The 23,645-nt window shown below is 32.5% G+C and overlaps 1 protein-coding gene across 1 annotated transcript in view; it reads right to left on the reverse strand.

Moving 5' to 3' along the window:
* Positions 1-23,645, reverse strand: part of LOC150104172 (glutamate receptor 1-like) — a 509,694-nt gene that overhangs the window by 115,427 nt on the left and 370,622 nt on the right. Inside the window, exons 7-8 of the mRNA XM_090396414.1 lie at positions 21,530-21,637; positions 17,791-17,901 (exon numbers count right to left, since the gene is read on the reverse strand). Of these exons, the coding sequence (XP_090252540.1) occupies positions 17,791-17,901; positions 21,530-21,637 (219 nt within the window). The remainder of the gene's footprint in view (positions 1-17,790; positions 17,902-21,529; positions 21,638-23,645) is intronic.

Genomic DNA, 23,645 nt, shown 5'->3' on the forward strand with positions numbered 1-23,645 from the left:
CTTCTCAAATTAAAAGAAACATTGTCTCACTTTTATTCCATTATGTATGTTATAATTATATCCTGTGTATAGAACAGAATTAGAGAGCTGTGACTTTGGCTTGACTTGGAATTTTTCCACTTTTCACTTATGTAAACATTTTCCCATGAAATATACTTAATAAACTCCACTCCTAATAGAAATAAATAAATATGCAATAAAACGTAATGCCCGAATGATCTCTGTTGCATAATGCTGCTATTTTAATAATAATAATAATAATAATAATAATAATAATAATAATAATAATAATAATAATAATAATAATAATCACTTTCTCTGGCAATGTCCACTAGAAAAAGACGAAGACCGTTTGCATAATTTTGTGTTCCCATAATGCTACATCAAATGACATTTATCGTCAGATGACTCCCAGTTTATAGGAAGAATTGTTTATCAGGCAGAATTAAATTAGTAGTGCAAGTAGTTCATCCATGAACAGTATGATGACACTGATATGGAAAGATCAGACCGACCCGACCCAGAACTTCAGATTGTTCGTAATATCGGTGTGTTTTGCGACACTAATACTTTTGGTCGATTTCCTTCCTGCAAGAGGTAAACCGGCTCTGAATCATATGGCAATGTTTCTCTGCGTACTACTGTCAGAGATGCTCTTCTTCGTAACAATGTCAACCGCATACAGCCCATCTGGGTTCAACTACATTTGATTGCTTAGGATGAAAGGTCTTTCATCAAGCTTCTTATTTAGAGACAACATCTACCAATAAGCGGCTAGTATAAATTGCACACATTTATTGATTCCTCTATCGTGTACTATAGTTTATTTATCGTTTTATTTATTCATTCAGAAATGTTCGAACTCTGTTATATGCCGAATAAAAATATGGTAGCGAGGATTTCGATTCAATTTATTCTTCTTAATAAGACAATGAATATTTCCATAACGTTTTCTTGTTTCGAAAATATCCTAAACTCTTTAGTAATTTATATGCGATGATGGGTAAAATATACCTCTGCTTTGTATTCTGGAACAAATATGAATATAGTTACTTCTCCAAATAAATGTCTTCCTGTGAATAACTAAGATGTCATCACATCTAAGTACTGTAAATGTTATTTGCCATTTCACTTTAGCCTAAAAAGAAGACATTTTCATAGCCATTTGATGCATACTGATATATCCATAAGTTGCAGGCAGTACGGAAAGCCTAAGGTTTTCGTTATATCTTATGATGCTTAGTACCCTTTTTGTCAATAATAATAATAATAATAATAATAATTAAAACTGAGAGTTTATATGCCCATTTTGGATACCCATATTGAATAAATAATTTATTAAAGTAGACAAAAGTTTTTTTTTTCCCTTATCTGGATAGAACATTTATTCTTTCTTTTGATTTAATATTCAGAATGGAAAGAATTAATAATAAATTTATAATCTCGGTGCTAATCTTAAGTGTTTTGTTATTTTTTAACAAAAGTAAGTAGATAAAGTTGGTCAGTTAGACTCATATGCAGATGTTTTTTTTTTTTTTCATATATGCTAATTAATGATAAATTGATGTTAGTGTTGCATCACTTATCTCATCTACAAATATCTGAAGCTATGTAACTTTTTACTTTCGGTATTATCCAAAGGAGGTCAGAATTGTCACTTTAATGAGCACATTTCGAGTTTTCTAAAATATCAACCAACTGCATAATCTGCTTTTCTAGCGGTCTGACTGACTGACTTACTATTTACTCTAAAAGTAATTATTCAGGATTACCAAAATATGCGAATTTTTGGTTTCCATTAAACCAAACCGGATATTTTGGTATTCCTCAGAGAGAGATCAAGATAAAAGAAACCATACTTTAGCTCATATTGAGAAAATAAAATAATGGACAAAGAATATTTTCTAGATGGTTTTTAAAATACTATTCACGGTTCTACGAAATGTTATAGGTCTTTCCTATGTTCATATAATTAAAAACAAAGGAAATGTGTTTTTAATTTTGTGCCTTTTTAGATGTTTAAGATATACATTCAGAGAATTGGAAATACTTAAACGTTTCCTTAAATTCTAAATTTTATACATCTTCTCGAAATATAATTTAAAAAAAATACATTTTGTGCCTTGCAAAGCAATCATTTTAACTTGCACTAAACGAATGCATATATACGGCATTATAAATAACTTTGTTTTTAAATTGAGTGTAAAACGTTTTATCCAATGATATTTTCAAGAAATATCGAAAACCAGTTTTCTAAATGTGTTGCCTACTTTTAGATTCAGACAACAGATTTGATACGTAAATATTCTTCGCAAGATGCAAACCGACGTTGCGGTGGAATTGGTTTTGTAAATTGAATTCTAAATTGAATTCTGACAATATTCGAGACAAAGAACTTTATTTGTTTATAGTATAGTCTAAAGAAAAAGGTGTTTGCAATAATTCGAAAAGACGTTGAATTAAGGTTTCTAATGTCTTCGATTTAAAATGCATTCTAAATCGTTTCTGCTCAGAGAATAAAGAGTAACTTAAAGACCACGAACGTGCAGACATATTGTGAATATCCAAGTATTAATATTAAAAATGAACGAAAACTCTTTGTAAGTATACAGTTCGTTTATTTGAATTTCGTAGAGATTTGACGTACATTTTGTCAACCAATATTTAAGAAGAGTGTGTAGTAACTGTAATCTACTAGCACAGCGTCATTAAAGTGAGTGAAAGTATAGCCAACCTCTCTCTCTCTCTCTCTCTCTCTCTCTCTCACCCATACCCACCCACATCCACATCCACACCCACATTCACACCCACACCCACATCCACACCCACGCCCACATCCACACCCACATCCACGCCACACACACACACACACACACACACACACACACACACACACACACACACACACACACACACACACACGCACACACACACACACAAAGTTTTCAGAATGACAGTGAAAAGAATAAAGTTTAATTGGATTATCGACATGGATAACGTCTTATAAATATTCTGCATATAAATAATGTCCAGATTATTCATTTAACACTTTATCGCCACTGTTAGACAAAACAAATGATCGTAAGCAGCTACTTTCATAATTGTTATTTGATAGAACTTCCTTGTAACACAGGAATTGATAATACAAGCCAACAGTTGCTATTAGAAGTAGACATTTCATGTAAATGTCTCTTGCTATCTCAGTGTGTGTGTGTGTGAGAGAGAGAGAGAGAGAGAGAGGGGGGGGGGAGTCAATAAGTAATTTACAAATGATTATAGACATCTTCAAGATAGGTTAAGTGGATAAAAACTCTCTCTGACATGACATTTCCTTTGAATATTCGGAAATAAAACAAGTGAAATAAACACGTCGAAAAAAGAGCATTTATTTCTCTACATAATCCTCTTCAACATTTACACACTTGTCGCATCCCTTATCAGTCCTTCAAAACCAGCAACACAGAATTCTTATGTCTTCTGTATTATACATTTTCAACTCCTGATCATCAACAAATTGTTTGCAACAAAGATGTTGTTTCTAGGGACCAAACAAGTGAAATTCTCTTGAGCATAGATCGAAGCGGTAAGGTGGATGTTGAAGGAGTTCCTACAATACTTGAATTGTCTCCGGGGTTCATGTAGCCTCTATGAGCTCTCATATTATCATGCAAGAGCAATACTCATTTTGTCAGTAGGTCTGAATGTTTTCGGCAAAATGCGTCCCTAAGCTTCAGTAAAATTTCACACTAAGATGTGGAATTTACATTGCATTTCAGAAAATGGACCAGAAGTACTCCCTGAATTTTCTAAAAAACGGAAACATATGCTTTCCCTCTGATGGCGTCATCTTGAACTTCTTTCTTGCTGGTGAAGTGAGATGTTTGCGTTATATTGAAATACGCTTTCATTCGGGTTGATAGTGATGAACATCTCTATATTAATGTCCTCGGCAGGAAGTTCTTCACCCACGAGATATCATGCTGTTTGAAAGTTGTACACTCCTCAAGCACGGTTGCCATTTTAGTGTGCTGAAAAAAGCTACAAACAAATGCACATTCCGTTCTACTATTGTGCTGCTACCTAGTGATGCATACTAAAAATCATTCACTTCCAATTCATTTGTTCTGCTTTGGAAGAGAAAAGCAGTTACCACAGCATCAGCTATTGCTGCGAAGATTTTATTAGAACTATTTTACAGATTATTATATAACTTGAAGAAGCTTAAATTCTGTCATATTCTATAGAATAAATAGTAGTCTAGTTATTAAAACTAGGAAGTGTTTAAAAATAATTTTCCAGCTATAATGCTTCTGCTGCTAATGATTTTATTTTTGTTAGCAATTAACAAGGGTGATAATGAACACGAAATTGCAAGCTAATCTTTATTGTTGGAGATCGTCTGAAGAAAAATAATACTTGAAGTAAGGACTGTGTCTTTCATACATAGAGAACAAGAGCGAACACTTGATATTAAAAAAGTTTTAAGTGTTAATTGCTAGTTAATTACTGGATAATTAGGGTTAACTGTATTTCAACAATTAATCATTGTACATTAGAGCAAAATGATTTTTTAAAAAAATCCCATTATGAATGCCCCAAATAAAAACAGCAAAAGCGACAAAACTGAGCAATTATTTCTCTACTATGTTATGTTCGTGTGAAAAATGTAGATCGGGAAGTTCTTTTGGAGCTTAAAATCGAAGACATCTATTGTATTCGAGGTTATGTGTAATATTTGTGAGAGTCGCCTGTACTCGAGATCTATTAAATACTTCCATTATCTTTGTTTATTTATAGACTAGTCCTAAAACAGTTTTAGCAAACTATCTATTACAGAATCATGAATAGTTTTGCCGTTTGTGAAAACATCAAATTATGCGATAGGAATTTATTAATTAGCCTTTTGCTCTATAGAGGTTTAGGAAAACTCTTATTACCTTTCAAGTTAACTGTTTGAACATTAAAATTTGCTAATAAATTTATAATTTTAATATACTATCGTCCAAGAAAAAAAATGTAAAACCAAATTTAAAGACATTTAATATTAAATCGGCTAAATATTTAAATAACTAAAAAACGGAATTATGTCAAATTATGTTTACGTTGTATACGAGACTGTTTACAGTGTGTACAGAAGCAACGTTGTCTTTAAATTAAAAATGGAATTATTTTTTTAAAATTTTTCAAATGAGGTTTGCAGACCATATTACTCTATGCAGAAAACGACTTCGCTTTCAACTAAAAAAAAGAATGGTTATGTTATATTATATTATATTATATTATATTATATTATATTATATTATATTATATTATATTATATCACAGGGGTGGCCAGAGTTTTTGCAGCAAGAGCCCTAGTTACCTACCAGAAATTGTTAAGAGCCGCATTCAAAAGGTCTATGTCAGTCATATACGTACACATAAATACAATATCATTTATAAGGAATAAGGAAAAAAAGTTTTTGAAACATTATATTTATTATTACATATTTTTTTACAAGTATTTACATTTTTTTATTTATTCTTTACTAGTAGAGGGTTTATGGATTTCTAAGTTAGCAACTAATTTTTGATAATTTGGTTTGTAATTAGTAATTTAACTTCTTATTAATTCTTTCAAATGTTGGTTTGTTAATTGAGAATGGTATTTTGATTTTACAAATTTTATCGTTGAGTACAGTGATTCAACATCATACGTCGAGCTAAAAATTGATAATAAACGATATGCTGCATTTTTTTAAATGGCTGTACTTTATCGTAGGTACACATTTCCAAAATTTATTGATTGAATTTACTGATTTCTGTAACATTTTAAGACCTTTGTCTTCTTGCATTTCTATTAACTCCATTTCTTCTGATGCTGTTCCAGGAAGTGAGCTTTTTAAAAGCGGGAAACCGTTGTTAATTACATCAATTTCAAACGGATTTAATAGAAATGCGATAGATGGTTTTATATTCTTGTAAGTCTATAAATCATTCTTCAAAAATCGTCCAACAGGTTGTTTAATTTTGCTCGATAGTTACTCATGGCTGTAGGAAGAATATCACATCCTGAAGTCGCTTTTTTCAAACGTGGAAAGTGATTGAATGTCTTTTCACTTATATTTTTTGAAAACATTGTAATGTTTTTTTAAAACTAAAAATGCTCTGATTCAATTCTGAAATATTCTTGTCCTAAGCGACACATTGAAATTTTGTAAATGTTCCATTATATCGGTAAAAAAACATTAAGTCCTGGATCCATTGATTGTTTTTTAATTGCGGATATGATTGCTTTTTTATATCTAGAATTCGATAATAGGTTCTAATAAAGCTACAAATTTGTTCAATACATCGTACGTAGATAACCATCTCACTATGCAGTACAACGATAAATCATTTATTTGTTCATTCAAATCAAGTTCATCAATAAAATTTTGAAACTGACGGTGGTTTTTTGCATTGGTCCGAATGAAATTTTTGATTTTTATGAGTGGTGTAAACATATGTTCAAAATTAAAGTGTTTTGCAACAAGATGTTCTCGATGCAAAATACAATGAATTGGAATGAAATCGGGAATGCTTTCATCTTTTTTTTTAAAGTCCAATTAATCCTACATTCTTACCCACCATTGCTGCTGCTGCTCCATCAGTAGCCACACTTACTAATTTACGTTTTGGAACATTTTAAAGGGCAACATCAAAAGCTTCCTTAATATCAACGCCACGAGCATTATCTTTTAATGCTATTAAATCTAATAATTCTATTCGTGTCACTCCGTCCTCAAGAACGAAACGAATAAAAATTGCTAATTGTGGTTGGTCTGCAATGTCAGTTGATGTTACAACTGACTAAATGCTACACAATCTTTTATGTCGTTTTCTAATTTTGATAATAAAACCACGTTTATTTCTAAAATTAGACGTTCAATTGTATGTGGGAATATCGGTAATTAACTAGGTAGGAATATCGGTAATTAACTTTAAAAGTTTTGAATTATTAGGGTCCAGTGACTCAATTGTATCAAGAATGTTTTACTTAATAAATCCCCCCCTTCAGTCCCGAATCCAGTATAAGGCCGTTTTGCACGTGCGATGTTCCATGATATTTTAAAACTAACCTCTATTATAATTTTAGATTCTTTAGTAAATTTTGCCGTGAAGTTAATTTGGTTATTAACTGAAGATTTCAACGATTTAAGCTTTTTAATTCGTATTTCAGATTTTTCTGGATATTGAGACGAAAACTCGAGATGCAATTTTTCATAATGACTTTTTAAATTCCCTACTTTGAAATTGCTCACTGTTGAACTACAGATGAGGCAAAAAGTTTTACTATTTTTCTCAATAAAAGCATAGGTTTCTTCCCATTCTTCCATAAAATTTCTATGTTCGTCGATATACTTCCGCTTCTGTTTATTTTCAAGAGTCATGCTGAAAAATATTCTATAATAAAATTTAAAAAATAAAATATTAATATTTAAATCATTTGCAATTTAAATTATTAGCTTTTTATTAAAATAAGTACGAAATTCAGTAATGTATATTTTTAAATATTCTGACAAGGTAATATAAATATAACTACATTGCCGAACAGCATATGAACAGCGAATTTCATCAAGCCACTCAAAAACATTGACCAATCGAGCATCAAAATAGAGCTTATTAGGTATGGCAAACAAACATCGATGATTTTTAGAGAAAAACATCGATTTTTTTTATCTTTTTTTGGCTTTGCCTCGAGTTTTTTTAAATTATTATCATCATTCAGAAAAACTTTGGTGATTGTCCCATGTCTGCAAGAAAATTAAGAAAAATCCTATGTTGTTATATAGCCAGTAAGTGAAACTCAAGATCGAGAACTACGATCTATATAAGTTTCAATGCCGAAAAACTATCTTTGCAGATATTTTTTTCGGCATTGAAAGTCATATAGATCGTAGTTCTCGATCTTGAGTTTCACTTACTGGCTATATAACAACATAGGATTTTTATCCGCTTAATCTCTATTAAGTTGCCAGAAAACTAGCCGTTTGGCTTTTCATTTTAATTAAAACATTATAAATATTTTTAATTTGTTAGTTGAGCAGTAATAAAACTTAAGAAGAGCCACATGTGGCTCACGAACCGCAGTTTGGCCACCGTGGTTATATTATATTATATTATATAATATTATATTATAGTCCTTATAAGGACTTGATTAAAGGAGCGAAGCAAGAATGCTTTTCATCTTCCCCGTTATCTGTAGAGGACAATGTAGGGATAAGGTGTTATTGAGCTATTAAAGATCTGATCATGATAAGAAGGTAGCAGCAATTGCCGACCCTCAGTTAGAACTTCATTGACTACAGCATTGCCATCCATCACCCTCCAAGGGTATTAATCACCGCCATCCTCCAAATTTTATAAGTACATTAACATTAACATTTCTGGCTAGATGGGTGAAGCACAATTGATTTTAATATTCTCCTTTGTCTTGTAATGAAAGAACTTTGAATGGAGTGTTTGTAAGCTATATGCTCGCACTTTGAGGGCAGTGAATTTAGTTGTGTTCAGCTGAACTTAAGATAGACTTTGGTCTTTTATATTTGTAATTTTCTGCTTCATTATATTCCGAGGCTTCCTTGATTAACGGGTTTGGATGGTTGCTTGTCTTGATAAAGAACTTCTCAGCTAGATCTAGGAGATATAAGGGATATTAACTTCTCTATGGATCTAGGAGTTTCTAATATACCAAGGGGCATCCAGAATCATCCTAAGGCACCTATTCTGCAATCTTGAAGTTGTTTCAGAATGTTTGTATTCGCGGTGTAGCTCCATGCGGGGAATGCATAAGTGATGACCGGTCGAGTTTACAAATTTTATGACCTTATAAGTACTGGCTTAAAGGGGCGGAGCAAGATTGCTTTTAATATTCCCCGTTGTCTGTAGAGGACGGTGTAAGGATAAGGTGTTATTGAGCTATAAAGCTCTGATCATGGCAAGAGGGTAACAGCAATAGCCGAGCCACAGTTAGAACTTCATTGGCTACAGCATTGCCATCCATTACCCTCCCTGGGTACCAATTTTAGTCGCCTCGTACGACATGCATTAGCTACATTTGATGCTATTCTTATCTCGGCAACCACACGGGGAAAATTTTATATGTAAACTCATAATATATATATATATTAATAAATGCATATTTATATAAATGCATATATATATATATATATATATATATATATATATATATATGCATTGATATAAATATGCATTTATTAAGATATATATATATATATATATATATATATATATATATATATATATATATATATATATATATATATATATATATATATATATATATATATATATATATATATATATATATATATATATATATATATTATGAGTTTACATACAAAATTTTCCTCGTATACGAGACTATTTACACTGTACAGAAATAATAACCTTGTTTTATTTTCTAAAATATTTTCCCTAGAATTTTTCTAATATTTATAAGAATTTTATTATTCCTCTCCCTTTTTATAAAAATTTTTAAGATAAGAAATCGAGTGGAACAATTAATTCAGTTTTTAATGACGTAATATCCGATCAAGTTTAGATTATGCGCATAAATGCATATTTATTTGCACTTCTATAGAAAGTTGTTTTGCCTAAATTTATATATGCAACCTAAGCTTATATTATAAAGTATCCATTGGTGTTCAAGTAAACTGATATTTAAAATTAACGTTAACTTGTAACCAATTTTATTTTATCTAAAACTTTGGCAGCATTGAACTTTTATGAAATATAAGAAGAGCAAATGAAAGCAGTTTCAAAAATGCATTAAAAAAAAAGAACACCGGGAAAAATGCTTCCACTATTAAGAAGAAAAACTTCGAAATCTTTGTGTTCGCTTCTGAACTTAAAATTTTATAGCGCAAGTTATTGGGTTTACTTTTTTCCCCTTAAGAGGAGTAGTCTGTTGATTCTATGGAAGAGATGAGTTAGGATAAAGTGTTTATTTTATTTTTCTTTTATTTATTTATTTATTTTTTGTTCGAGTGTTTTCTTTCCATGGTTTGTTCTCAATCTTCAGTCTCTTAGCTTGAGTATATTTTGTACATATAGGCTTCATCTTCACCAAGACGGTCCATCTTATCACAGCAAAATACAAAACGTAGTAGCTTGGGGTGGCATTGTGTACCATGGGAGAGGTAGGGGGGCAGCATTGTGTTTTCTGAAAAATCTTTCATACTGTTGACTGCGGTAGATGTAATTCACAGATTGCTGGAAGCGTTGATTTTCAAGAAAACTGCCGAAAAAGGAACTGGCTGTTTCTGTTATCCGGCGGGCTTGAACTTCTTTTGTTTTATTTTTTTTTCTCAAATTCGTCCACTTTTTTCAAATTGTTCACATACTTTCGAATTGAATTTGTATGTACAGATGAAACTTGTGATCCTAAAGTTACGTTCCTCCTCTTAGAACAAAAACTTCCTGATGAAAAAAAAGCCATAAGAATTCCCATTCGATAGCCTACGATATTCTACATGCTTACAAACATAAAGAAAATCATACCTGATCTAATAACTTCCAGGACTATAGTCCCAAAAATAAATAATTTGTGGAAATGTTCGTAAATTTAGTATAAAAATTAGATGAATTTGATCTAATTTTTAAATTTGAAGTTTATCTAATTTTAGAGATAATTCTACCAGCTTTAATTAGCATTATTTACCTCTCAAACAGACCTGCCTTGATATGGTATCAAGGACGTGTATATATATATAAAAAAACATAAATCGGATTACCAGCACATTTAACTAAAAGACAAAGAAATGGCCTACTTTGATTACAATTTCTTCGTCAGCTCAGTCAATGAATCATCGGAAATGTAAAAATAAATAAATAAAATAAAATAAAAATAAGACCATTCTGTGTAACAAGAAACAAGATATGATATTAGACCAAGTTTGGACGAGTTTCATAAAAAACCTGCACACGAAGATCTCGGATATTGTACGCATACTATATCATTAATCACGAGGATTGTTGCTGTATTTTAAAAGTTCCTTACAATTGATAACGTTGTAAGGTAAACAACGCTTTCTGGATTATTGTTTGTTGAGACACAAATGATCAATTAACAATTTTTCTTTTTTTCCAGAATAATAATATAGAAATTTAGACCCCTTTTAATTATTTTAAACATATTTATATTTATCATATTATGGACTGCAAATACTCGTAATGTTAGAAAATCACCCGGAAAAACTCACTAGTCAGATCTTCACTTTTATGCACTACTATATCGAAAATGCACTCTTGATATAGCACTCATATGCTGCGTGAGAACTAGTTGGCTTACTCTGTTTTCTGTATAATCTCATGCAACGTTCGTGGGCTGTACTCCAAAAATCTGGGACAAACTAATATATTTTTCCAATCATGTTACATCACTTTGCTTCTTTTCTTGCAATTAATAAATAATGACTTTTTCCAGACTTCCTTTTCGAGTTGGTAAGATAAAAGCATATTAGATATTTGCAATTTCTTTTTTTTTATTTTTTATGTGACGCTATCTTCCTGTGAATTAGTGAACGCATGATTTATGCAAATATCAGCAAATCTTGTTGACGATATCTTCTGATTAATCATTGAAGAAGCTACTAATAAATGGCATCTGCATTTCATAAAATAAAAAAAAATTAAATCAAAAAATTAGTCACATCTGTTAGAATAAAATTTTCGGAAAACGTTCATTCAATGCTTGCGTTTATTATACACTGGTGTTCCAAAAGCTAAGGACGAACTACATTTTTACCTGTATATGAAAAATAATTATCATTACTACAGCCAAATGTGGACATAAATTCATTGACGGCTATGATAAATTATATTACACAAGAAATGTGTAAGAAATGTGTTATGAATTCCGTACAATTTCAAATGAGATACATGCCAAAAGTCAAAAATTTCCTAAGGGCGTAGTTAAGGAAGTAATGTGCAGTGCTTACAGGAAACTATGCTGGGAGACATTTCAGTGTGAAATATGTCCACCTCGAACATGTAAACATGGAAAACTGTACCACTTTCTCGCCAGATCAAGTGTCATCTATAATTGAAGAAAAGACAAAAACGACTCTCATCGATAAAAAATACATAAGCTCATTGGTGTCTTGTCCACTTTTTATGGATAATACATTTAAAACGTACTCTGCGATGAGTTGTAGATTAACGGACGCAAACTACAGGCCTTCGGGTATATAGGTTTACTCGTCGCAATTTTGCCGATGTTTGTTGAGATATCCGCATATCGTGCTTGAATGGAGCCGACTTGATTGAAGCTGACCTGCGATGGTGCGTCGATTAGGTTTTGCCGTTATAACCAAAATTCTGTCTTCATTCTCCGTGATAGATCGAGGGCGACCTCTTAGTAGACGTTTAGAACACATCTACTAAGAGGTCCATTCCATTCGTTTCAAACTCTGCCCAGAGCTTGGATACAATGCTAGTAGATTCCAAGCTCTGGCAATATCAGTAACTCTGCGACCTTCTTCAAGCTTTCCAATAATTCCTCCCGGCGTGAAATTATTTAGATTCTAGATGATGTTTTTGAGACATTCAAACAGACATCCAAATAAACATAATTTGCTTAGCGCAGCCTTTTATCAAGTTTACTGCTATCACGTGACCCCCTTTGTATGTAATTCGAAAATTTGAATGTGTATCCACTTTCCATTCGAAATCGTCACTTATACAAATTGCCACAAGCTGATTCGTCTGAATTCGTGATTATAATCTTCAGAAATAGTATTTATCCTTAGATTTTGGACATTAGTCTAGAAGAACTTCGAATAATACAGGTTTCCGATTTCACACACATACAAAATGTATTTCTATTACCTAAAGTTCTTCTGTACTCGAGGGCAATAATATGGTGTTCCTCTAACAGAAACAATAACAAAATTACTGAATATTGTTTAAGGGAAAACAAACTAATAAATATCATAAAATGAATGTTAAAAAGTCTCATTATAGCTCGAAAACACTTATGATCTGTAGTTTAGTTTATTCATCAATTCAGATGTACTTGTATGAATTATTAAATTCGCTGCAAGGAAGCTACAATAAACAAACTATATTCCTTTGCAAGTTTCCTACAGTCACGCTCAATAAAAGCATTGCCTTAGTAAAAAAAAATCCACGCTCTAAACAAATATTGGTCTAAAACATCTTTGAATTCATTTAGTCTGTTCCACCAGTAGAATACTTTTCAAAGTCTATTCCCGTAATTGAGTACTTTTTCACTAATAAAATGTTTCTTTAAGTCTAACCTACAACAACCCTTTCTTAGTTTAAGACTAGATCCTGTAGTACGCGAGAGACAAGGGGAAAATGTTAAATTATCCCTGTGAGTCAACTTACATGCTCAATTCGGTTAACATTTTTACAAACGTCGATGAAGTGTTCCTTTACTTGACTATTTCTAAAGTTTGTAAACAACTGGGCTTTCCTTATACGAATGTCCACTCACTGCGGATTTCAACTCGACTGTTCTACTCTCCTGTTTTTCCGTTATATTAATATTCTATTCTCTCTCTTAGAGTAGGACATCAAATACGAATATGTTATTCCGGATGAGACCACAATGTTGTTTTATACACGATGATAATTAAATGTTTGCAATGATGAGAAAACAAACAGGAAATTTACGAAAGAATCCTGTTTGCATTTATAGATTCTCTAGCATATTGTTTAGAATTAATTTTTTTCTACACTAGTATATGAAGATATTTTCATACCTACAGTCAAATGTGGATATATATTTATTACCAGCATATTAATAAATTATATTACAAACATTGTGTTATAAATATCGTACAAATTAAATTGCAATACGGTTTTGGAAAAAGTTACAAATTTTTTAAGTATAGTTAAGGAATTAGTGCACAATGCCTACAGAAAACTATCTGGGGAGACACTTCTGTATGGAATATGTCCACCCCGAACTGCGATACAGTTCTCATACCACGCTTAGCGCCAATTGATTCAGATGTTCTTGAGGCAAACTACCCCACTCCAGCTTCAGAGCAAGAATAAAGCTTTGTTTACTTTCTGGAAGGGAATTTCGAGCAGCCATGTGTATCCCATTGCGTCCCAAAACTGTTCTGTGGGGTTCAGACACAGAAGAGCGTGTTGGCCACTCGATTGGATTAATATCCCCAGTTTTCACAAGTATCTCCACTGCTCGTATACGATGTGGTGTGGCATTGTCATCCACAAAAAATGAAATCTTCGCCTACTGGACCATGGAAAAAATCGAACATGATGTTGAAGGACTACGTTGTAATACCGTTCACTAGTCATAGTCCTTTTTTTCCAGCACTTGTAGCTCGGTTCGTCTATTAATCATAGCGCCTCCCCACACCATGACTCCAGCACCTCCTTATCTATCCCTTTCAAGAATATTCTCATGATGGTAAGCAGTTTCACGCTTTATATCAAGTGCCGTTTATAATCGGAAGAAAGACTAAATCACTCTCATCTGTAAAGCGTACATTAGCCCATTGGTATCTCGTCCAATTTTCATGGAGTCAATAGCAAACGTTCTTTACGATGAGGTGTGGATAAAGGGACGCAAACTACAGGTCCTTCGGGCGATAGGGATTTTTGTCACAGACATCTTGCCACAGTTTGTCGAGATATCTGCGTATCTGTGCTTAAATGGAACCGACTTGCAGTGGTGCGTCGATTACGTTTTGCAGTTATAACCACAAATCTGTTTTTGTGTTCTGTGGTATAACAAGGATTACTTCTTTGAAAACGTCAGGAACACCTTCCATTGGAGTGAAATGCTGTCCAGTGACTGGATACTACGCTATGTGAGATTCCAAACTCTGTGGCAATATCAGCAATTCTGCGACCTTCTTCAAGCTTTTCAATAATTCTTTAAAGCGTAAAATCATCTAGATGGTGTTTTTGAAGCATTACAAATTTGCATCTTTATTCTTTCATGAAAAGTGCTTTCTTCAAATACAGTTCGCTGAGCGCAGCATTTTGCCCTTTATTCTCTTGTGCTACCACGTTATCCACTTGCGAGCGATTCGAAACTTCGAAATCGCATCCGTTTTCCGCTCGAAATCGTAGGTTGTACAAACTGGCACCAGCTGATTCGTCTGAATTTGCAGTCATAATCTTCAGAAATAGGGTTCGTCTTTAGGTTTGGGACACCAATACATTAGGCTGCAGTACTCACCCTAGCTTCTCTTCATATTCTGGTATTTTTCTGATCCTTAACTAATAGCAGGCATCAATTTGCTAAATAGTAGCTTAGGTAAAGAGTAGATCAATAATGACTTACTCTTTAGTTTCAACAGGACTCATGTAAAGGCAGAGCTATTCAGTAGTGTCATCTTCTTTCGATCTATGCTGACTCATCGCTCTAAATGTCCTCTTTCCTAAATTTGTATAGAAGATGATTATGCAGTACAGCATCGATTGCATAACACATTTCGAATGTTGAACTTATTTCCTTCAGTTTAACATTAGATAATCTATTCAAATAATAGAATGATACAGACTTAATTTGGTAAACAAGAAAGAACTTCTCCTAAACTAAGCTTTATTGAGATTTCTTTATGATTTATTTGACATTTAAAACCTCTGTCAATTATATTTAACAGTAGAAGTCATTTTGTTTTAATTCCGTGGAAGTTAGAAACATTATCTATATTTATCCATTTTAATTTACGATCGCTCATTAAAAATGGTCAAGAGAGAGCCATAACTTCTTTAGAATTCAACTTAAACTTTCCATAAATCCAATGAAGCCCTTCTCATTAAAACTAATGTTTTGTTTTTCTATTTTCTTAGTATATGATAGGATATACCTTATCTACCCTTCAAGCCCTATTTGGCACAACTGTTAGGCTAAATTTTAATACATATACGCAAACAGGTGTGTGTAAAAAATTATTCAGGATAGTTCTATTTAATAATCTCTTCTTCAAAATCAATTATTGAAGTAGAGGACAATGGGGGAATCCTGAAATAATAAATAGTTATAACTCTGATTGAATTAACCGACTTCTTAACTGGAGCATTTCTAGATTGGTTCAATATTCTAGGGAAATGTAATAATAGTTCATTAAAAAATTTGACTAAAAAAATAAAAGGTTGGGAACCAAATGATTCGAAAGGATAAAAAGTTTTTGGCACAGACACCTTTTTGAATGTCACTCCTCTGTGCTCTCACACTACAGGGATAAAGAAGAAATACTAACTTTTCTACCAATTCCTTATCATTTACGTATGTTTCTGTTTGTTGCAATCTTCGGGCAAGATAAAACGGTATCGATTCCTTCCCAGTTGCAGCTGCTGCATCCATACGGGGTGAAACTCGTAGGCTTTTATCGACGCTGACACTTATTGACAACTAAATTTAAATGACACATCACGCGATATTTTGATGACAGAGGTGCATCGTTTCGATACAGAGCAATTAAGATAAACAGAGAAAGTTCGGATGTAAGAATAAGAGTTTATTTTAACTCCAGGAACTTTGATATTAAGACAGTATGCATTTTTTTGTCAGTCCTAAGCAGAAATAATCCGCTCGGATATTAATACAATGTGTGGACTAAGGGTTAGATAATACAGTATTCCTCCTCTGAATCAAACAAGATGATATGCCATAGATCAAACATGGAACTTTTCAGAAACCAATAAGCAGAGTAGCGATTTCACATCTGGATATGAAAATTATCTAGCTTTCAGTTATCTAGTCATATTTATCTAGTCATATTATCTAGTCATATTTCTGTGTGACTACTTCCCTTCCAAATATTAAATTAGAGGAATTCTAATTCTGACGTATTTATGAATACTTCAGAACGATAGAAATCAGAACACCTTCTACATAAAATAAATGAAGGTGGGATGAAATATGCAAGATGAAAAATCCTTATTTCAATTTGGATTTCCAGAGCAAAAGATCCAGAAGTAGATGGTAGATGGGGTGGAGAGATAGTTGATGAGGGTGGAGAGAAGTGATCCTAGAACTAGCAGAAAACAACTGGATGAAGATGCCGGGGAAACCAATAAGTAGAGTAGCGGTTTCACATCTGAATATGAAAATTATCTAGCTTTCAGTTATCTAGTCATATTTATCCAGTTATATTATCTAGTCATATTTCTAGAATATGACTAGATAATATAACTAGATAAATATGACTAGATAACATCATATATATATATATATATATATATATATATATATTAAATACAATATTAGAAACCAGATTTGGTTGTTTCATCGCCGAATTCAAAAGTTCGCATTTTTTATACAAGTACAATATAAGACCAGAGTATCAGACGGTCCCATGTTTCAATATTTTTTTCCATTAATTTCAGATCACCTTTTATTTCCAAAAGGGAGTAGTCGAGGCCTTTTATCTATGGATAGAAGATATGGACACAGAAGAAAAGGCGTTCTAAGTTCGATTTTAATCGTTGAAAAGAAAATTTGTTTCGCTTTTCTTTGACCGTAATCCACGTTAGTCGATCTCTGGCATTGCTATGTATAGTTTTATTTTATCTCCTAGAAAATCGGGATTTTAATTCCGCAACTCAAACAAATGATCATAGAATTCGTACTATTTCAGACAATAACTAATAGTGAAGATCGAGTGCCCATCAATCTACAAAATATATAAAATAAATATATTTTTCATTTTATTTTTATTATATTATATTTAGCTATTTTACTGTGTGTATAGATATATTTATGCAAAAATCTTATCACAAAAATAAGAATCTTACCAGTATACTTGTAACAATATAAGTTTTGTTTTCAACTCCAGCAGTATCCTGCACTCTTCTGTATTTAGGGGGAACTAGTTCAAGTCCTCTTATATCTGACCACTGTGCAATCTTTGAGAATTAAAAAAGAAATATTATTTAAAAAAGGAAAAGAAAACTTCTACAGTACTTCAAATCAGAAATTTACTGACAAAACCTAAAGCATGTTCAAAGAATATAAAAATTCTTATATTCATATTTATTTAATATACTTATATTAAATTTATAAAATTGTATAAAAATTTAATATGAAATAAAATAAGTGTTCTTCGGTTTAAATATTATTTTCCTTTAAAAAGAATTAAGAGGAGATATACGCTACCAAGTGTCACGTAGTGAGCGTTAAGCCAATTACTCCCTGCAAGTTACTGACTACAGTACTCTTATTACACGAATGATTAGGGCCAATATTGGACCAATTATATCTCCAAGTTTAAAATTATAATTTCTCTACACTGGTGTTCAACAGAGATAACCAACAGTACACGCCTGCCGAATGGGACGTGTTCAATGCAGTCAATCTAAGAGCTAGAACATTTTGAAAATAACGAGAAAAAAAAGGTTAATAAAGCAAGATTTGATTTTTCTTTTTCTCTTCCTCTTCCTTGAATATATATCTGGGTATTGCACGGCTTAATTGATTTCGATTAAATGTAGAATACTGTTGCGTTGTTTATGCTCTTCTGAGAATGTCGTTGCAATCTAACCAAAACAAAGGAACTTGTTTGCTTCTTTAGCCAATACTTGTAAAGGACGTTTATTGAATCCTTTTTGACTAAATCTAATATCACTGTGTCTTAGAAAGTGAAATATTCTCTGAAAAATTCTGTTCAATTGAATAAACATTAAAGGGAGTTGTGAGAGGGGGGGGGGGAGTCGCTACTTTTGCATACAACTCTGTCTTTCGCATCGTCCAAATGATTTCGATCAAATTTTGAAATATGGTTGCTTCTTACGTCACTTCAGCCTCTTCTGAGTATTCCAGGAAAAAAGTGAACCAGTTACTGAGAAAATAGAATATAGAATTCCGAGGACCTCTGCAGGTCGCATTACGTAGTAAATGTCCTCCAATTATTTCTTGATGGCTTTATCTGTTTCATGTAAAACGTAACAGATATCCCTGTGTTGCAATTTAACAACAGTAATTGGCTGACGTTATAGTTTAATTGTTCTATAAAAATCTATTGTCTTCAGAAATTCAAGGGGTATCATAACACACAAAAAAGAAAAATTTACAGAAACCTTTTGCTTTCACAGTAACTGGCTCATTTTTTACAATGAAAGACAGGAGATTCATGTACGACAATGAGGAAAGGCGGACTATGGAAAGATGACAAATTTTTGATTTGCGCACATTGCTGTGCAGCAAATTTCTTATTGAAAATACGAAAATACTTCAGTGAGTTTATACCATAGGATAAAGTGACAGAAAAGAACAGAACGCTACGTTCAATGAGTCTGATAAGGAACTGTAAATTGTTGTCTTATTACTGCTGAGATTTCAACAGATTCTGAGACTAGAAATAGCAGTAGATAAGTTCAAATGAACCATGCTTGCAAACGTATCTACAAGAGAGAGAGAGAGAAAAAAAATCTTGAAATCTTGAAAGTTGTAGAATGTAGAAGGTATTACACTCTGTTACTATCAACACAGAAAACGTATCTTTAAAATGATAGCTTCTTCTGATGGTCTTTCTACCAAAGACCATCGAATTATCTAGAGATATTTACAGCAGCTCCCTTACATTATCCAAACTACAGTATATGGAGTTTATCTAGATATGAGCAAGATCGTTAACATTCAGGAATCTACAGTTACAATTCCTGATTACGTGGATGTTTCCGAAGTGTAGAATTTGACTGTTGATGAAATCCACCATACTGCAATAGTATTTCTTTATATTCCTGTCAATATATTAAAAGGAAACGATATCAAATAAATGAGATCATATTAATTGGAGAGTGTATATTTGGGAGTACATACTGGACAGTATATAAACACATTGGACAAAAAATTATGGAATGCAAACTTTATTCCCTAATATAGTGTTATATCATTACTTGCTTTAAATACAGCTTGAATTTTTTGGCATGCTGGAAAAATGGCAATACTTCATTATTTTAAGGTGTCAGATAATCCATGGATTTCATATGATTGGACACCTCAGTGAATGGATCAACTCCAGAACTTGAAATACAGCTCCAAAACATGACACTGCCACCTCCTTTTTGCACAGCTCTTTGGCTCTTTGGCCACATTTGGGGTTAAACGATTCTCTTTCGCATGACGCTGGAACGGCTACAAGCAGAATCTGGATTCTGCAGATCATATTATTCGTCTTTACTGGTCAATGGTCCAATGATGATGAACTTGCTGTTTTTTCTAAGCAATGTGATTTTTCTTCTGGGAAGTTGTTAACTTAAAACATATCGGGGCAACACAACTGAAAATGCCTAACCCATGCAGTTCTCGCCTAGTGTTCGTTCTGAAACTGGTTAACTGGGTCCAGCACTGCAGTGTTGATGTTGAAGCAGTTCTTGATGAGTTTGAAAATGTTCACTGTTGCTAGTCGTCCCGAGCGCCTGCGATTCCGATTTGTTATCATAGAACTTCTACCATGGTTGATCTGCCTATGGGAGCTATCACACTACAAGAAACTTCGTCTTCTCTTGCAAAGAATGTCCATGTTTCCGACCAAAAACAATGGTACCTTTCTGCCACCGGTAACCTCACCTTTATGACCCATAGTTGTACCTATAAAAGAGAATACAGAATGCTATAGATGCATTAAATACACAGCTCAGATGTCTGTAATCATATTCCATTAGTTTTACTCTACCTATATGTACGTTCATCTTTACGTTAATCAACTTTAAAATTATGTACATGTTTCCAATAGCATTCCATAATGTTTTTTTATCCGATGTGTTCATCTACACATATATTCAAGATATACTGTAGATATCCGTAAAACAGAAGAATGTTAAAAGAGTGATATAAAACATCCCTCCTCAGAAGAATAGGTTTATAAACGATTGGATAGATGCTGTAAGATGTAAAAATATATTTCCTATCCAAATAACTTAAAAGACTTACACATGTATATGAATCAGTAAAATCTCCTAGTACACACCATGTACGGGTTTGTGGGTGGGGATGACATCATGAGTCATACTTTCCCGCTTACCACTATTCCTGAGAAAACTATCTGAATATAGGTAGATATTCTGATCCATATTATCATAAACATCGTAAAAAGTATAACTAACGAATAATCTATATGATAGATATGTTGCATTGAGATGAAAATCTGCACTAAGACATGACTGGAATTAACCTCTGAGTGGGTAATTATCAATAACACTGATAAGAACCTATATTATTTGATCTGGTATTTATATGCTTCATTATTTATTCCTGTTAAGTTATTAATGCTAATGAGACAAGGCCAGTGAGTTTTTGAGTTAGGAGAAAGATAAAGAATTTGAAATGCACAGTTGGGGGGGGGGTTAACCTAGAAAGAAACAAAAGAAATTATCTGATATTGATATTTTATTTAAACTGAGAATAAATATTTTCTAGCTCATTTTGAATTCAAGACTCAGTGATTATAATTATTTATATCAATCCTGTCTCAAAAATAATTAAGAATGAAATAATATTTTTTTATAAATTACGGAGGATAGCTGAATTACTTACCTTTGCCATTTCCGTATTGATCGTCATCTCTGATATATCAACAGAAAAATTCTTCCTGTAACCATTGTCCTCAAAGCTAATATTTCCAGTTAAACCAGTTATCTCTGTCTAAGAACAATAAAATCGGATATTTTAATTTCCGGTTCTCTCAGAAAGATTCAACAATAAAGAATTTTCAGCTGTTATAAAATATGTAAAGTTCAAAGAACTTTAACATTACCGATGAAAGACATTTGTGCAAACTGGAATTTTTATGACAGGCATTGTTTCAGAGCAATAAAGAATCGATATGTTTGCATACAAATATTTAATTAAATAAAAGTATACTTTTAAATTTTATTTTTTCGTCGTTGCCTAGAATAATATAACTTTCATGTGAGCAATATATCTTTTACATTGCAATATTCAATGAATGCGTTTTTATGTCTTTCACGATGGCATCATTCTCATGTTTGTTTATGTTATATTGAAATATAAAGCAAAGAACAAATACTGGCAAGTATTTAATAAAATTTATACAATGAATATATTTTAAAATTTATGAAATGAATATTTTTTAAAATTATCTCTAAGAAATTTATGTAATAAAAAAGTTAAGGAGCAGCTTTTAAGAAATTTTTGAGATTTTGAAGAAAAAATAAAATTTATAAAATTTTTCTTAAACACCCAATTTGTTTTTATTTTAAATTAATTTAAATAATAAATTAATATGCTTCTTTTATACTTCAAATTAGAATTTGAAAAATAGAAAATAGAGTATTGAAAAGTCATTTTTAGGACTTCCAGGGTAACGAATGGCAATGCTGTAGCCACTGAAGTTTTAACTGAGGCTCGGCTATTGCCGTTACTAGAGCTTTTAGCTCAATAACACCCCATTCACACAGATTTTCTTCACTCAGATGACGGGATAAATCCATCTCCCAGTTCTTTTAAGAATTTTTTTTACTTCAAATACAAATATTCTAAAACTACAGAGATTGCAGAATAAGTGCCTGATAATGATTCTGGATGCTTCTTGGTTTATCAGAAACACCCAGATCCACAGAGAAGTCAACATTCCTTACATCGCTTCCCTTCTTCTAGATCTAGCAGTGAAGTTCTTTAACAAGACTAGCAACCATCCAAACCCGTTGATCAAGGAAGTTTCGGAATATAATGAAACGAAAAGCTACAAATTTAAAAGGCCAAAACATTTCTTAAATACAGCTGAACACAATTAATTTCACTGCCCTCACAGGGCGAGCATGTAGCTGATAAACACTCCATTCAAAGGTTTTCATTTCAGACAAAGGGGAATAGGAAAAGCAATTTTGCTTCACTCATCTAGCCAGAAATGTTATTCGTTATTCGCTTTTATACTCACAGGGAGCCAAATGGAAATATGGGAAAACAAAACTTCAGAAAACTATGAAAAAACAGTTAACTTTCAGAAAACATCAGTAAATCGTTACTCTCCAGATTTATGACTAGAGTATCGCATTTTCAAAAGTTTTGAATTTTTCTACTTTTTCATATTGTTGTCAATTTTGAAAAATTAATGTGTATAGTAGGCAAATTTAATTTATAATCCCTCAATGATGTGATGATGATGATTAATAATATCGATATGTGATTAATAATTTGTGTGTGTGTGTGTGTGTGTGTGTGTGTGTGTGTGTGTGTGTGTAGAATTTGAATATTCTCTGGTCTAAAATGAAGAATACAGATGAGGGCGTATATTCCGGGTGTGCTAGATGTGCGCCGTAAACCTTGAATATTCATGAAAAAATAATTTTTGGACAATTATTTATTTGAACCATATTTTAGATTTATATCAGTTATTTATTTGAAATAAATTTTTAAATCAGACACGACTGTAGATCAGACAAGGTGAGCATTGCTGTCGAAGCACGTCTTGACTACTTATACTTGACTACTTATACATATTGTCGAAGCACGTCTTGACTACTTATACTAATGTGATTCCCTATGAGGCATCTGCTTGCATTTTTAAGGGCTGAAGGTGAACGGAGACTAAATAGCGCGCGCGCGCGCACGCACGCACGCACGCACGCACGCACACACACACACACACACACACATATTCATTGGCGCATTCGCACTGAGGGAATTAAAA

Source organism: Typopeltis vanoorti, chromosome 8 (assembly GCF_054136105.1).
Source record: "Typopeltis vanoorti isolate ZY-2024b chromosome 8, IOZ_Tvanoo_1.0, whole genome shotgun sequence".
In the NCBI taxonomy this organism is placed as follows: Eukaryota; Metazoa; Arthropoda; class Arachnida; order Uropygi; family Thelyphonidae; genus Typopeltis; species Typopeltis vanoorti.